The 17179-nt window shown below is 38.5% G+C and overlaps 1 protein-coding gene across 4 annotated transcripts in view; it reads right to left on the bottom strand.

Moving 5' to 3' along the window:
• The window catches only part of UBE2E1 (ubiquitin conjugating enzyme E2 E1), a 45059-nt gene that overhangs the window by 3335 nt on the left and 24545 nt on the right, over positions 1-17179 (bottom strand). For all 4 annotated transcript variants that reach the window (XM_085051084.1, XM_085051085.1, XM_085051086.1 and 1 more), the window contains one exon: positions 4892-5024. In XM_085051084.1, coding sequence (XP_084907210.1) covers positions 4892-5024 — 133 coding nt within the window. The remainder of the gene's footprint in view (positions 1-4891; positions 5025-17179) is intronic.

Below are 17179 nucleotides of genomic sequence, written 5' to 3'. Positions count from 1 at the left end.
GTTTCCCAGATCATCTAATCTTCGGAGGAAAGGCAGCAATTACTCCCTACAGTCATGTGGAAGTCCACGTGCACCAGCCTGAGCAGAGGGCGGCACTGTCTCTGCGGTATCTGCCCCAGCCCACACTGTTCAGGGCAAAACACATTCGTGGCATTTGCAGTTGTTGGCAGTGGCTCTGCCTTGGGTTTCCGAGCAGCCCTCAGCCCAGCCCTGCTGCTTGCTCAGTATTTCTGTGTTTGACCTGCACCTTTGGTCTCCTTCCAAGGAGGTTTCTAACTGTAAGCGAGGTAACAACTTTGACAGATTAAACACTTCCAGAAGGGGAAGCATGGAGTATTTCCAAGTTGATACAATAAGGACCAAATGAACACAGGTCAACAGTTCTAATTTGTAAAGACCGAAAGTTGTTAATCCTGATTTGCAGCACAAAAGCTAAATACTCTGTAGACAGTCTTAGTCCAGTTGACTAATAACTGATAACAAAGCATGAATGCTGTTTGCCTTTATGAGTAAGATTTACTTTTAAATTATTTTTCATGAAGGAGGGGAAAGTGAAAATGAAAGAAGACTCCCATATACTTGCAGAACAGCCTGGTTCATTAACACACCTTATGATATAACCCTTAAGGGATATATCCATGGCACTAAAAGCAGTTTTCTCCAGTTAGAGGAACTCTACCAAGCACTGTGGAAAAAATCTAAATTCGTTTTCACTTAAGCAGCAACTCAGAGCTAGGATGGTGTTAGACTCATGTAGTCCAGCTGTTTGCCATTTACAGTTTTTGCTGATGACACAAAAGCCAGCAGCACAGGGAACCCAAATAGAGCTGGAAGAGAGAGGAACTGGAGGCCTACTTGAAAACAAACAAAAATATTTAAAGTAAATGTTCATTACACCCTAAAGAGGAAAATAAATTCTCACATAAACCTAATACATTCAGACCAAAATCAAAAGAAGCGGAGTTACTTAAAAGGTAGTGAAGAGAACAGCATGTGGAATAGCAGAAAAATATAGTGTAACTGAACAATCCTTTGGAAATGTCCCACCTGAGATTACATTAATGCAGTAACTACACAAAGTTAAGCACAGCTTTTGAAAAGACATAAAAGAAGCTAATCTCAACCTTACCCTGAAGTGATAGCAGAGGTTAATTTACACAAGCTGCAGAATAGGAGTGGGTGGAAGGAAGTGGTTAGAGGTTATTAATACAAATGATCAAAGCACACACACCAGGTCAACACAATCTACGGTTTTCACCTCAGTAAATGAAATCTAACCCAACTATAATGTAACTCATGGGAAAATGTCCATTGTAATAGTAAAAGTACCGAACTCTTAAATTCTAATTATACTTGTTTATAGGATTCTCCTAAATCCAGGCTCACCCAGCACATGCCTGACTCAGTTGCTTTCTAAAACACAGACAAAACCAGAATACAACACAAAATGAGAAAACATAAAAAGCAGAGAACAGATTAACATTTTCAAGGTGTTCAAGAATGCTGAATTAAATGCAAAAGAACTCCATTTTACATATTTAGGACATGAAAGAGAGTATCTGTCCCTGTATCAGATTTCTCCCACTGAAGTTCCTTGTACGGTGCAATGCATTTCCAAGTCAAATTTTAAGATCTTTCATTTCTCCAACCTCAAGCACAGTAGTGCAGTCTCTCTTAATATCCTCACAGGAATCTAAATATCACTCCCAGCACAGTCTTCTGGTTCTCCTATAGCAACATCCTCCCCAAAAACATTTGCTCCCACATATTGAATCAAATGCTCAGCTGGAGCTAGACCCAGTCCTCAAAGGCTACACCTGTATATCCTTCATCACACATCTCTAGGATGCTCATCAACCACACAGCATTTGTCAATGTTTATGCCTCAACACTTCTCACTCATATTCCTAAGGGCTTGGAAGCTTGCCAGGATGACCATTTCCACCTCATTTTATTTAAGAAAGTAAATCCCTTAATGACATTTCATTTTCAGGTTATGAAATGTGTTCAGCTACAGGCACTTCACCACCAGGCAGCCCACCACAGCAGGAACTGTCCTCACAGGAGTTACTGAAGACTCAGAGAGGCCATAGAGGTTTTCTTCCACTGGTCTTACAAAGCTTAACCAAGGAAGATTGAAGGGATACTAGTCCTTTTTCCTTATAGAGCCTAATCTTTTCAGAGAGCAGAGCTTTTAAAATGACATTCTACTGTATTCCAAAATGACTCTACTGTTATGTGAGTGTTTGTCATCAAAGTGATATATACTGGGTTTTGTTTCAACTAGCTGTTTATTTCTTGCCTTAAAAGGCAATTATAGGAAGGCTACTGCAATTACATTAGCCGAACACTTAAACATGATCCACAGACAGTATTTACTCACTAGTGCAAGCAGTTGGACAATCTGAAATCAACAAAATAGCAGGAATAAAGCAGGAGCAATATGATAATAATATTTTCCACATTACCGTTGATTAACACTAGTGTAGATTTTAGCACAGGAGCAGCTTTGGTTCTTCATTTAAACCTGAAGTGCCCAAGCAGAACAAGTATGTTCTATTATAGCACCACCATGCTTTCTCCTATATCCCATCTCAATGAGACTGAAGCTGTATATATTTTACTTCCATACATATATGCGGTTTGTAAACCATCTTGGACTTTGCTTGATGAAAGACCCCGTTTAAATCAAACTACTACAATACAGTGAATCGCCACTAAACTAGTCTTTTAAGGCCCCAGTAAGTGGTGCCTGTTTGTTTGTTTTTTTAGTCTCACCCTTCTTTTCATCTGGGTGAGCGTTTAAATCCAAAGATAAAGGGATCCCTGTCGAAAGCGCTGATCAGAAAGCAGGGCTGAACTGGAATGACATAACTGTTTATTTGGTTCTGCTTGGGGAACTTGGCATAGAGGGCTGTCTTAACAGCACTGGTAGTTACAGTATGGTCTTGCAAGGCATTCTACTTGTCCCTCGAAACAGCAGAGTGGGCACTCATCTGAGAGCAAGGGCTGCAGTTCTGCCTGGGGTGTTTGCACCATCTACCCTGGCAGCGGCAGACACTTCTACCCAGATGGAGCTGCTGAAGGGAGAGGCTGCAGTGCAGACCTCAGACTGCAGGCAGTGCCAAGACCTTTCTCCTGGGCAGGACAGGCAGCAGACCTGCCTGCAAAAGGTGTGTCCAGGTGGAGGATGTCCTGCATCAGGTGGCTGAGCTGTAGGAGGCAGTGAGGCCTGTGTGGCATAAGGGCTGCTGAGGAGGAGTTAAACAGCTGGCTCCAAGCATAGTCTGCGCTAGACCCAAAGCCCACAGCCAAATAGCCAGAAACTCCCACTGGCACACAGGGAAGGGAGGAGGGCCCTTCCCTGCTAAACACAGAAGGAATGGAAGCTTGCCATGGCAAAGACCTGCAGGAAAAGACTTCCCCCCATAGCCTGAGGTGTCCCCATAGAACCACTTTGCTGCTCTGAGATGGGAAAGACCCATCACATCAGAAAAGACACTCGAGCTAAATAAGGCAGCCCTGGAGTAACAGGAAAGGACTCTGGAGCATGGGTAAAATCCTCCTGGTCAAAAGGAAAGGGCTCAAAAGGGCCAGTTGAATCTGGCAAACCAACAAATGGTTATGGGACTGGTGCCACAGCTGGGGGTTTAACTACTTAGACCAGGAGACTTGCTTTGAGAAAGCTGGTCTGCTGGGATCCATCTGTCAGAGAAGGGGAAGGGGCCTGTATGTATGAACAATGAGCTCCTGGAGAAGCTCAAACACATCAAGGAAGTATACAGAGAGTGGAGTCAAGGGCAGGCAGCCTAGAAGGAACAGAGAGAGGTGGGCTGGTGAACACCAAAAAAACCCACACATGCAAGAAAAAGAAAAACTTCTCTAAACTGAATGAAATTTTAACATGAGAGAACCATCTGTGTTGCCAGAGAATCTTCAAAAAGAGAGGGACAGATGTCAGCAGGAAAGCACTAGAGATGTCCCAAGGTAGACCATGCTGTTTGTGCATAGAAGCCCTATTTTACAGGTAGAATTTAAGGACCTGTTGGCACTACCAGCAACCCTGAAGTTATGTGAGCAAGAACAGTCAAACAGTTTCCTTAATTTGGCAAGTTTGTATTAATTTGTCTTGTGTAAGCAATTAGCATTGCCCTGTTGAGATGGACTGATGGCCTGAACAAGTCCTTTCTGCTACAGACTAGACCAAAGTCTGAAAGATGGTACAGTCACTGGCATTTATCCCACCAATCAAACAACATTTAAGTAGAAAGTTAAACATGCACATAAATGCTTTCAGGTACAAGACAAACACCAAGTGTATACACAAGCACCTCTCGTAACCCAACACTCTTCCCGTGGCCACATATTGGAGCCACCAGATAACATTCACTTGCACTGGTATTTGCCTTAGAGCACTGGAACACAACAACACTGGAATGTAAGAGCTTCACAAATATAACACACCTACAGAAATTTTGTTACTGTACAAATAGGTGAACAACACAAGGGCCCAACAAAACTGAAAAATTAAATACTACTTTAGTGGCCAAAACACATGTAACTTATGCTTACAATACCCAAGTGGTTTGAGAAACAAGTATTTGTAGCATTTCTCCTCAAGTTTATTTACTTCTCAGTTCTGTCCCAATGCTTGCACTAATTGCTTAGGACATATAAACAAAAGCAGGAAAAAGAAAACAAGCTCTAAAATAATAATCAAGAGGACTGGAAAAGCTGTTAACATTAGCTAATAAAAACTCATGTAGTGTCTAAAATGAGCTTAAGTTTGTTCTTAAGAAGAGTGGATTTCAAATGGGCTGCATTCTGTTAACACTGCATGCTACTCATGTTTAGCATTCATGACTCAAGATGTTTGCTACAAGTCTCTTACCTTTGGAGGCTTGAAAGGATATTCTGGTGTAAATGTGATGTCCAGGAAGAAAACACCTCCCTCATAGACTGAACCTGGAGGTCCAAGAATGGTTGATCTCCATTCGTAGATGTTATCACCTTTGGGGCCAGCACTAAGAGATAAAAACCAAAATAATTTAGAAATATTACTACAGCTCAAATAAATGTGACTTCTTACATTTTTCAAGTATAATATGGAGGAAATATTTCAGTGTTACTCTCTATACACCACCTGAAGTAGAGATAGCGATTAAAAGAAGATTGAATGCTTTCAAACATTTAGAGATCTTACCTGAATTTACCAGTGTTCTAGACTGTTTAGCAAAGCTGAGAAACTAGAGGTGGGGTATGGTTTCCAGCTTCTCTCTCGACAGTTACAAGAGCAGCATTGCCCAGAACTACTCCTAAACATACTACACTATCAATACAATATAAGAGTTAAGTTTCAAAGAACAATTTCCCACTGTATTTCAGAAATGGCTCTTCCATCTCAGTCTTAATAAAACTGCACCACATTAAAGACCATACTAAATAAAGGATTTATGTTAATTTTATTAATCTTGTGTGTTCTTTAAAATGAAAATATATTCTTGCTAAACAAATTTTGTTGCTAAACAAAGGCTCATATAATAATTGAAGGAAGCCAAATTAATGATACTCTTTCAATATCAAAATTTTCAACACTTTTATCATTTTGATGCACTGATTTCTAAGAGGAGGCCACATGATCTTAGCCTGTTGATATTGCTTGCATTGTGGAACTGCCTTTTTTAGGGGGAATTAAAATCACTGTGTCAAATTAAAACAGCACTTTATCAAATTAGCTCTAATTTGAGATTCTGCCTAACCTGCCAGCAGCTCGCTATGAGCAGTACAAACTAAAGGTGTTGCAAAGATCAAATGTCTGCTTGTTAAAATTAGTTTTACAGATATACTCAGACACTTGTACTCTACAGCATGCCATATATCACTGAGTATTTCTAAGTACTGCCCAACCTGTAAAACCATCAACGGTGTAGGACTCCATTGCTGCCTCTTCCCTTCTGCACTGCTATGGCAGTATTCTATTTCTAAGATGCCAGAGCTGAAAAATCCTTTTGCATAACGGGATGTGCTGACATACATAGCTTTTTCCATCATGGATGTACCATGGCTTCAGAAATCTCTTCTACCCTTGTTCTGAAAGGGACAGATCTTGACATCCCTAATATAATGAAAACTAGCCTTGCTTTTCTAAGAGAGAAGGTAAAAATCAGGTTCTTTTCATATTATAATAATCAGAGAGCAGTATTACTTGAGAGGGAATGCAATACAATAAATTCAATACCCACGACAATGTGCATTTGATTAACATGCAGGGAACCAGAGCAATCACTATGTGTTAGTAACAATGTAACAAATAGAAATACAATTGCAAGAACCTAGATTGTCACAATAACAACAGTGATCACAGACACTTTTTTTTTTCCCCTGCTCTTCCCACTACCAGTGAATAGGTTCTTGACAGCAGGGGAATCAGGAGAGAGAAAGGGAATTAATTCTGTTATCAAAACTAACTTTTTTTTTTTTTATTAACCTAATAATAAAGTTTCATGATATGTTGGTGCTAGATAATTCAACAATCATGAAGTTATGACTAAAAGCATGCTTCCTGGGAAAAGAAAGCATGTAAGAAAGCAGTAAAGGAAGACAGATTCTCTGCAAATGATGCACCAGCCACAAGGGAAAGATTTTTCTCTCCAGAACACAAAACCCTGCACAGCTCAAGATCAGTATTAAATTAAAGTAAAAGCCATTCCATGCTGAACACTCCTGGCATCCCACTCCACCTTAATGACTTGTCCCTGTCCTATGCAGGTCTATATATCTGGGCACTCAGTACTCTCCAGCTACCACTTGTGCATTAGACTGGAAGAGTGTTGTATTTTGACAGGAAGCTCTGCCTCTGGAAAGACACCAACTTAACCGTGCAGACTTACTAAAAAGGACTCTCTGGGGCACCCTTAGCCACCGCTCCAAGGAATCACCTCTTTATGTACCTATTAGCAACCTACTGACACACTGTCATTACTGCAAGTTGCACCGGCAATCATCCTCCCCTCCCTCCCCTCCCTCCCCTAAAGATGGAGCTACTGAACAGGAACAGGTACTTGAGCTTTGTTAGCACCGATTTACTGCTGGAATTTATATCACCAGAGCTGCCAATGGGGAGCACTTCAGCACTCAAGAAATGTGATGTGCGATTAGCACTGAATACAGCCCTCTGAACCAACGAGAAATATTTCAACATTTTGCATTTTATTTCCAGCTTCAGCCCAAAGGACTGTCAATATAAAAATCCAACAGACTTAAAAAATATATTATCATTTGTGGTAGTCTTAAGAAATCTCTTGTATCCTATTAGGTTTCCAATTAGAGCTATCACTGCACGCAAGTAATATACTGCTAGATGTCCACATTAGCAGTGCAACATCTTTGTAAGACATCAGTAGGCTTTAACAATGATGTACTAAGCTTTCTTTTTAAGCTTTTCATAATTCAATTAACAGAGTGAAATAGCTGTTCATGTCTAACTTTTACACATTAACATTGATTTCTTATAAAAGACAGACTGAAAGAGGAAGATGCAAGTCAGCTTCAAGTATGATACTGCTTAGATTTAACTTAGGATTAATAATATCAAACAGCTCATGAAGACCCAGTGCATAACAGAAAAGTGACAATACTGGACTGCAGTGTAAAACAGTGGCATTAACTTTTGGTGGAGATATGGAAACTGTCAAAGGCTAAAGATTACATTCTTTCTTTAAAATCCTTGCAATTATCTTCTTCAAAAAGAAATTCACTAATGCATAAACACAGGGCTCACTGGTGCAGCTGTCACTTTGCCTGATACGTATCACCACTGCTCAAATGAAGTGTCTAGATCTGCTAATACAACACTTTGAAGCTGTCCAACATATGACCACTGGGAAGGCAATTTTAACCAATTAAATAGAAATTGTTTCCACTGCAAGACCAGAGTATGTGAGCAAAAACTTTCTGTATTAACTCAGCAGCCCACAACCTCTTCACTTCCAAAGAAAGAAATGAATAAAAGACCAGCAATTCAGAGTAAAAAATGACATCCAAAAGAAAACTGAAAATATCCCAACCCATTATTATCCTATCAAGCAGCACGTGTTACACAGCAGTGCAACTGAGATCTCTCTTCCATGGAAAAATGGTGATATACTCAGTGAAGATGCACTGCATCCACTGTAACAACTGATCCTGATCATTCCCAATGATGCTGGCTCATCCTCCAGACAGAAACACTCCTTGTGAAACCTCCCAGTGGCAAGGTATTGTTCAAGGAATATCTAATTTTCCAAGTCTAGAAGCAGGAAAATGTAAGGCATTACCTCATGGTAAATGCAGGGCAGGGAGAAAGTCTCAGCACAAGTGAGACCAAGCTCAAAGTTCTGCATTGGCCAAGTCCAAACCAACCTTGTGCTACTTTGGAAAAACCTGATCTTGCTCTGCCTCTCTTTGCTGGCGGGCATCATATTCTTTCTCAACTTAAAAATCAAACAGGTAAATTAGAAATGCCTGGAGCAGAGGCGGGGGAGCAGAATGATGCCTAGGTAAATTAGCTGCAGATGCCTTGCAGTACTGAGCAACTGTAAACACAGAACTCTGTCTCAGAGATTCAGTGTTCATGGAGAAGGCACACACACACACACACTCTTTCACATATGGAAAAAGCTGAAATGACAGTCTGCAAGAACACTCAGCTTGTGGTGTTTTTATATTAAGCCAGCCAGATACAACCTCCACCACAGGCCTGCAATACACAATACCACCCTGATATTTTTCACACACAAACTCAGCTTCCTCCTCTGCCCTGGAATCCTGGACAAATCACTCAAAGTATGCCTGTGCCATGGAGGGAAGGCAGAACTTTTTGGTGTTCACCACATACAGCTAATGTAAAATCCCTAAGAACACAGTGCTGGTACTTTCCAGGAGAATGACTCAGAAAGAGTGCATCGTTTATGTAAACATGCTAGTTCATTGGGAAAATACCTGATCCTTTCTAAGGGATGATCGAATGATAACGTAAGTGCTCCCTTCAGGGAAAATTCAGACTGGCAAATAGTTTAGTTCCTCTTCTTTGAGATAATGAAGACACACTGAAGCAGATCACTGCAGTGATAAATCAAAATAGTTGACTCTACAGACACTAGGTTAACACCCTGATATACCTAAGCAGCACATATTCCTCTTAAAACCTAATTAATTTAGCAGAGTAGTTTAGAAGTGCCAGAGACTGTTACCCATCAGGGTGATGAGAAGGGTGATTCCATGGTATGATGACAGAAATTACAGCTAATGAAAACCTACAACATGTTTCAGTTAAAACTGCAAGTAACAAAACCTCAAACTCATACACCAATTACTCCATATCCCTAGGTGCTATTTTTGAGGCTATGTTGCCCTGAACACGAGGAGTCTGATGCAAGTAGCTAAGCTGTTTTGAAGTTGCACACTTGGGGAAAATAAATATAAATTCTAAAAACACTGCAGACATGACCTTTTCCAAGGGACGTGGCTCAAGTCAGAAAGCAAACAACATACTAACAGCACATGGGAATTCCAGGGTGGCAGAGAATCTAATGATCTCCAAAGTAAAACTGCACCATTACAAGCTGACAGCAACATCATTTTTTTTTGCTCTTGCTTTGTTTTCTAGTAAGAAACAGTGAATGGCTGAACATGGAAGTGCATCTGTTACAGACTTCTTACCTTATTATGCAGCTTAGGAAATAGTCGAATGTTAGGTCTCTTTTCTCCCTTTCCTTTCCCCATATCCTTTTCCCCCCTTCTCCAAAGATGCAAGCCCAAAACACATTAGAAGTTTTGGTTGCCAGGCAGGCAGCATATCATTCTCATAAGAAATGCTGCTGCACCTTGATTTTCCCTTCTAACCCACCCCACTCCTGACCTCAGGGAAAATGTACTTTCTTTTCTGGTAGCTCACTAGTGGGTCCACACTGAACTTTCTCACTTACATTGTTAGGCTGAATCTGGTGGAGAGATTGGAAAAGCATCCCAGAAGTACTGGATCACTGGGGAAGGTAGGTCCCACCTTTACAAAGAAGCAGGACAGCTCATCTAGCTTAGCCATTGAAAATACACACTTTAAAAATCCCCCAATCAAAGTTATTTTCCTCTACAGATCTTTAAGCAAGCTATCTTAAAAATGGCCATACTGAAGAACAGACTGAAAACCAACAAAACAAGATGCAGCTAATCCTTTGGCCCAAACATCACTCAAACCCCTCACATTAAGGCACAGTACTAATTTTAGAAATGAACTGTAACTTTCTGCACATGCTTTAGCCACCAAAATCTATTATTATTATTATTATTATTATTTTTATTACTACAGCACTGAGACATTCCATTCATAAGCAGGACTCTGCTATGCCAAGCCTACTACAATACAATCCAAAGACCCACATACACAATTAACTTAGGTTTTTCAATAATAAAATAAGCATTAAAACATTACACAGTTATTAGGAAGAAATCCAAATAGACAAAACAGAAGTAGTTAAAAGGATACCTGGCACCATCCACTTAATTGCTACTTTTTTGGCAAAGTAGTTTAAAACTGAGATATCTCCCATTTTTAGTCAAGGAATGGAAATTAAAGGAAAAGAAAGGGAAAAAAATAATCACAACACAAGTAAACCATTCCTGGGCAACCATGGAAAATTAAAGGTAACATACTCAATTACCATGTGCCTACACAAATCGGTGGCAATTTTTGCCCACTCTCCTTACATACAACCAAGCTGCTCCTCTGTGTTAACATAAAAATGATGGAGTGATATCAGATTAAATTCCTGTGGGCTCAATGAGAGATAGAGGGAAAAGACAGCAAGAGAAAAAGTTGCAGCCAGCTTTAGTAAAAACATAAGAAAGGAGCAAAGGAAGTAGAGACATACGTGAGCAAAGACTGAACATTACATTGCTACAGCAATCCAAACATAAAATTGTGAACACAGAACTTAATTCTCCTTCTTGTTCATGTTCAGGGATATGTTTTTCAAGTACAAAGCCATAAATATTATTATTTTTCTTGTAAGTCATTGAAGGTATTGTGCTTTCTGTCTTCAATTTAAAATGGCAGTCACAATATTATTGCACAAGTGTAAGTGCCTTACAAATCCCACCACATTTCTAATAGAGTTAGAAATATCATTCTTCTGTGCATTTTCATGCACAAAATTTCTGGTTTAGCATCTGGGAAAGATTTTCCCTTAAGTATCAGCCTAAAGTAAAATTAGGAAAGTTTGAACAATTGCACAAAGCTTAAACTGGAGGATAAACAGTGCAGTGCATTACTTTCTTACTAGGTTAAAAAAGGAACTAAATAACTAAATAGCTCTGATAATGGAGCTGATAAGGTAAAATGCAGGGATTTATGGGACTTCAAGGAAAACTGATTGGGGGATTTCTTTTAAAAAAAAAAAAGGCTATGTTTTCCAATTTATATAAAAAATACTTGACAATTAGATCACACAACAACCAAGAGTTATCACAGCCAAGATCTCATTCTTTTTCTATTACAACAGGAACAGAAATGCCCAGGGGTACTTGCAAATTTAGGACTTCTACCTGAAATATTTCAGTCTCTGCAAAATACTACTATGGAGTTACTACTAAACTACTTGGTGAAAAGGCCAAGCCTCTTAAACAATTTCACTGCAGATATTGATTTTTAAACCAGGCTTCAAAGATTTAAAATAAACCCTCAGTTTTGAACTCAGGGAGGTCAGGAGGAGACTTACGATATTCTCAGGAGTGTGCTGCAGATCTATTTAGTTTAACAATAATCACTCCAATTTAGGAACAAGTCCTTATGAAAAGGTTCAAGAGAAATTAATCCACTTAGCATTGGTTCCAAAATTGAAAATAAATCCAGCCTGCTCAGTTCTCAAGGGTTTCACTTTTTCTTTCCATTGGTTTCTTCCTAGCCTTCTCTACTGCAAAGTACTGGCAGTTTGTCCCACTACATACATGTAGGAACATTTTCAGTGTCAAACATGACTGCAGAGAGGTTGGTTCTGTAAGTCTGAGACTTCAGTATGCACAGTATGGAAATACAGAAAATGCCAAATAATTTTCATTGTATGCAAATCTTTTTCTTTTCTCCTCATAGTTTTGGATTGAGGCTATGACCAAAAATTAAATAAATTTAAATGTCCCAGCTTATATGTGACCTTACACATCCCATTAAATAATACTGTGTATAAGAAACAATAAAACAAATTGGGAAAGAGTAATAGAGAATCTGACCTGCCTAACAATTAGCAATGTCTTATTTGAAATGACAAGAAGATGTGATGGTAGAATCAGTGCTCTGCCAGCATAACCTCATGTTATTTTAAAATCACTTTCCTTCCTACCACTTGTCTATTGACTATCAACTACTAATACCGGGACATAAATTCTCACACATCAGACCTCATTTCCAAATTATTTATGTGTTTATAGCACAGACGTGTAATTTACAATTGGTAAGCAAAACCAGGCAGTTTAACAAATGCACTATTTCTGTAACTACACCATTTTTTGGGGCCTGTTCATATTTCAACAGCTTTTTGGAAACTGAAGTAGAAATATAATAAGTGAACCTATTTTTTTCTGTAATTTTAATGCTTGTGTAAAGCAAGCATACCCTAAACTAGTTGCCTAGCATCAAACTGACAGACCTGTAATTAAAGACAAATAAAAGACAATCAATACTACTAATAAATATGAAAATTCTTGTGTCACTAATCTCAAATGTGGTATACTCCTCAAACGAAAACAAATCTACTTCCTCCTGTCACTTACTGTGATACAGTAGGTTCTTCATACATGGAAAGGAAACTATCCCCTCTGAAAACTAAACAGTTCAATAATACCCTTCCCCTCCATAAGCCCTAACATTAAATGGTAACAGGGCTCTTTCCTAAATACTGTGCTTTATCCTCTAAGGAAAATAGAAATCTTCTAAAATTAACCTGCCATTCCAGAACCAAGCTGGGACCCACACCTGTGTTTGTGTCTTCCATGGCCATCTCCTGTCCTGTTCTCATCACTGTGAGAATGTGGAAAGTGATGTCAATAAGCAGGTAAAAAAACCCAGTACATCATAAATATTTAGGAGCCCTGTAGTACATCAATTGTAAATAAATTTGAACCCACATGATCTGGACACTTCAGCCTCTTCACAAGTCACTTGCCCTGTTAAGGAAAAAAAAAAATACAGGATCCCACTTATATCATAAGCCTACCTATCCAGCACTGAGCTAACATAGTGGACTGTTTATTTTTGGCTTTATCATCCATTTGCCCTATTGATTTCATTATAATTCTGTCGAGCAAGAAATGCATACCCTAAATAAGTGAGACTGAAAGGGCAACAGCAGCTGCAAACCAGCTTGAAAAAACCAGCCCCAGAAAGTCAAAGGTGATGTATAACACTTGGCAAGATGCCTCTGCTATGCTGAAAATTGAAAGCAACCAAGACTCTCAAGCTTCCTCAGACTAATAAGGAAGGCTTCACCTTTGGGTGAGGCTTCACCCAACTGCCTCCTTGAGTTAACTTTCTTACTTCCATGGGTAGGAAAACGGCTACTTGAAAGAGAGCAGACAATACATTGCCAGACTAGAGATACACTACCATCTCTCTCACACTGAATGGCAGAAATTCTGCTAGAAGTCTGTACTTTAAACAGAACAGATGAAGTAGTATTTTAAGATTACTAGTTTATATGCAACTTTTAAGTTTTCAAGAGAACATAACCTAAGGGGAAAAAAAAAAAATCTGCTCATGTACCACGTGCTCCTAAAATGATGAACCTGACCCACCACCTACCTACCTTCTCACCAACCAACTTGTCCTAAAAACATATTACAAATTACAACAATCCATCAGCTAATCAACCAAGAGAATGTCCTTCCCACCAGATGTACGATAGGTAGAGTCAACATCACTTAACCAGAGAAATAGGCCATCCCATTATCTTGGCTTTACATCATTATATTGCTTCCCATCAGAATACCAATGCTGACACCAATAACATTACATTGCTAAATCAAAATACAGTATGTCTTGAAGGACATATCTTACATGAAAGATAGAAAGAAAAAAAAAAGAAAAAGATACATGAAAGATAGAAAGAAAAAAATCATCTGGATGTCTTCCCCTTCTCCTTTACCTACCTTAAACCTCCTTTCCTTGCCATTCACTAAATAAATCAAGATCACTGCATTTGTATTAACCTATTTCACTGTGGGTACTAACAGCAAAGCTACACAAACCAGCCAATTAGAGCCCCAAATTTGGTTACTCCTCTCAAAACAACAACAAGATATTCTCAATGATGTTGTACTACCCAGAGCATCTCTTTTCTGATTTTCAGAGTTCTAAACTATTAAAATTACCTGGCAGAAAAGTAATTTGAAAACACTGCCTTTGAATTTTGAAACTCTGGAATGCACAGACTAGAAACAGAAATGTAAGATGAGAGTTTGCTTTAAGTAAAACAAGATTACCTACACTGTAATACAGCACAACTGCCAGCCAACTACATAGCAGCCACTAAAAATTGTTTATATACCATTGCAAGTTGTTCTCATTCATAACACGAGCCACCCACAATAGCTAATCAGCACTTACTGTAGTAGATACAAATATTTCGAAGCTACTAAGAGAGAAAAACCTTTCAAAAATCCCCAAAACCTTTCAAGAGATGTAAGAAAAAGAATAGAACTTTTTCTACAGCAGATTCATATGCATAAAGATAGCCTAAATAGGCATTTGCAGGGCTTTCTAAAGTTTTGTTTATTTTTTTGCTGTCAAAGTATTAGGAACATTAATTTTAACCCATATTAGGAGCCACAAGAAGACAAAGCAGTGCTCTTAAATAATGCATACAGTTTTGTGGCCAACTTGCATGCCTTAGCTTGAAGAACAGATATAGTCCTTCACAAATTCTTTTTTTTTTTTTTCTCCTGAACCGTATTTGGCAATTGCTATTAAGCAACTTCCCCCTGGAAAGCAAAAAAAACTCAAAGAAATGAATTCTGACCTTCCCAATGCCTTTGCTTCCTGACAATTTTATTTGGAAGCATGTCCCAAATGTAAGGAAGCATTAATGACAATGAAGCAATGAAGTGACAGGTAATAATAGTTTCAACTTAGGGCATTACATCACTTAAAACTTTTATGAAAAGCATGTTATATTCACACAAGCCAACATTTGGAGAAGGTGTCTTCTCCTCCCTGATTTCCACTAAAGAGAGATGACTTAGCAACATTTTAATAAGCTGAAAGACAACTCCCATGTGTGGCAGTTAAGTTTTGCTGACAGAGGACCACAGCAGGCAAGGGAACAGGAAATTGCCAGGGAGCACAAGAAATCCAGGCATCTTCCTCAACATCACTCCTAGTCCCACATGGCTTAGAAACTTGCTCCTTCAGCTGATCACTGACATTCTCAGTTTAAACTAAATTTAAACATTTTGCTACCATAAAAAAGAAAATCATGCTTAATTCACACTTTAGTTTAATTCACACTGAAACCACTGATATTAAATAATACTTCACATATGTTGCCATGGAGGCTTTCCTAGTCATTAAAAAAGAAAGATATTTTCCTCATATACTTCTGGTGCAATCCAAGAAATTCATAAAGAAGGGTCTAAAATACACATTTCTTTAGATGTGCCTGAATTATCATGTGCCTACATGAATCAGTGGCAACTTTTGCCCACTCTCCTTACATATAACCAAGCTGCTCCTCTGTGTTAACATAAAAATGATGGAGTGGTATCAGATTAAATTCCTGTGGGCTCAATGAGAGATAGAGGGAAAAGACTACCACCATTGGATGGTGGTAACATTTTATTTGGTTCCAGCAAGAGGTTTTCTATTGCATTTCATAGATAGAGACAGAAGGAGAAGAGCACACCTCACAGAAGCATGCAAGTGTTTTAAAGACGCACAGCAGCATGCATTTTCTAACCTTTTAACCTCAGTGTTGTTACAAGTAATACTTTGAAGCAAGAGTGACAAGATTAGGAGTATGTTTTGAGAGTTAAGGCTTGCTTTAGTTATGCTGTAACCATTTCCACACAGACAGCAACAGAAATAAACACCTAGGAAACTGCAAAACTGACACAGAGATAGATGAGTAGTTTGCACCTAATATTACACTATTAATTTTTTCAACACAAACTGAACATGTTGCTTCTAATTAAGCACAAATATGAAAACAGCATAATAGCACACAGTGTTATGGCAAAACACCTGGAAGAACTGACAGCCTTAATACCCATGCTTGATACAATTTTACATATGTAACAACACAAGAGAAACAAACCTATCACTAGCTATTAATCACAGGGTTTTCAGGTATGGAGGTAGGGAAAATCCCTCTAAGAACAAAGAAAAGTGTTGTTTCCAGTTACTCTAGACTCATTCACTTTGATTTTTCTTACTACAAGGCATTTCAAGTATTTCTTTTAGTGAAATAAAGATGTTCAAACAGCAGTATATTTACAATGTAGATATATTTACACCATTGACACCATGTTGGAAAATTTCTCAGCCAGTCTAGACAAACCCACCTGAACTTTCAAGATAAAAATCATAAACACGTATTTCTTAAGTTTTTATGTTAAGACCTCAGTTCAGAAAGGCCAGTAAATAAAACTCTTAGAGTACACACAAACTGCCTTCTTAACAAATTAGTGAGAATAGAAAACTTCCAAAGGCAGCTGACACTCCCATCATTAAAACTGACTTATCTTTTCCTTTAAAAAAATTATATTGGGTTTTTAATTGAATGTAGTTACAATGAGACAACTTTCTTTCAAATTAAGGTAAAATAGCTGAAAATAACTCTTCTGCTGAGCTTGTACCTGTCACAGAAGAGTAGAACACATCATTCACAACAAAAGCTTCTCACTGGCAGTATCACTAACAGATTAGCAAACTAATAAATAATATTATTAATTCACTCTCTATAAATATACACAAAACTCATATAACTTTCAAGCCATGAGTTAATAATACCACAAACTTGAAATCCAATCAGGTAAAGTCAACCTTAATCTTAATTACTAGAGTAAAGACACCAAAGTGAGTCCTTGTTTTGTGCTCTAACACTCGATTCTCTGAGAGACATATTAATTTGACAAAAATGTATCAGGAAATACTTTT

The sequence above is a fragment of the Lichenostomus cassidix genome, chromosome 2 (genome assembly GCF_008360975.1).
Source record: "Lichenostomus cassidix isolate B80296 chromosome 2, HeHo_3.0, whole genome shotgun sequence".
NCBI classification, from domain to species: Eukaryota; Metazoa; Chordata; class Aves; order Passeriformes; family Meliphagidae; genus Lichenostomus; species Lichenostomus cassidix.
Note: the sequence above shows the minus strand (reverse complement) of the source record. Positions and strands in the feature narration are given on the sequence as shown.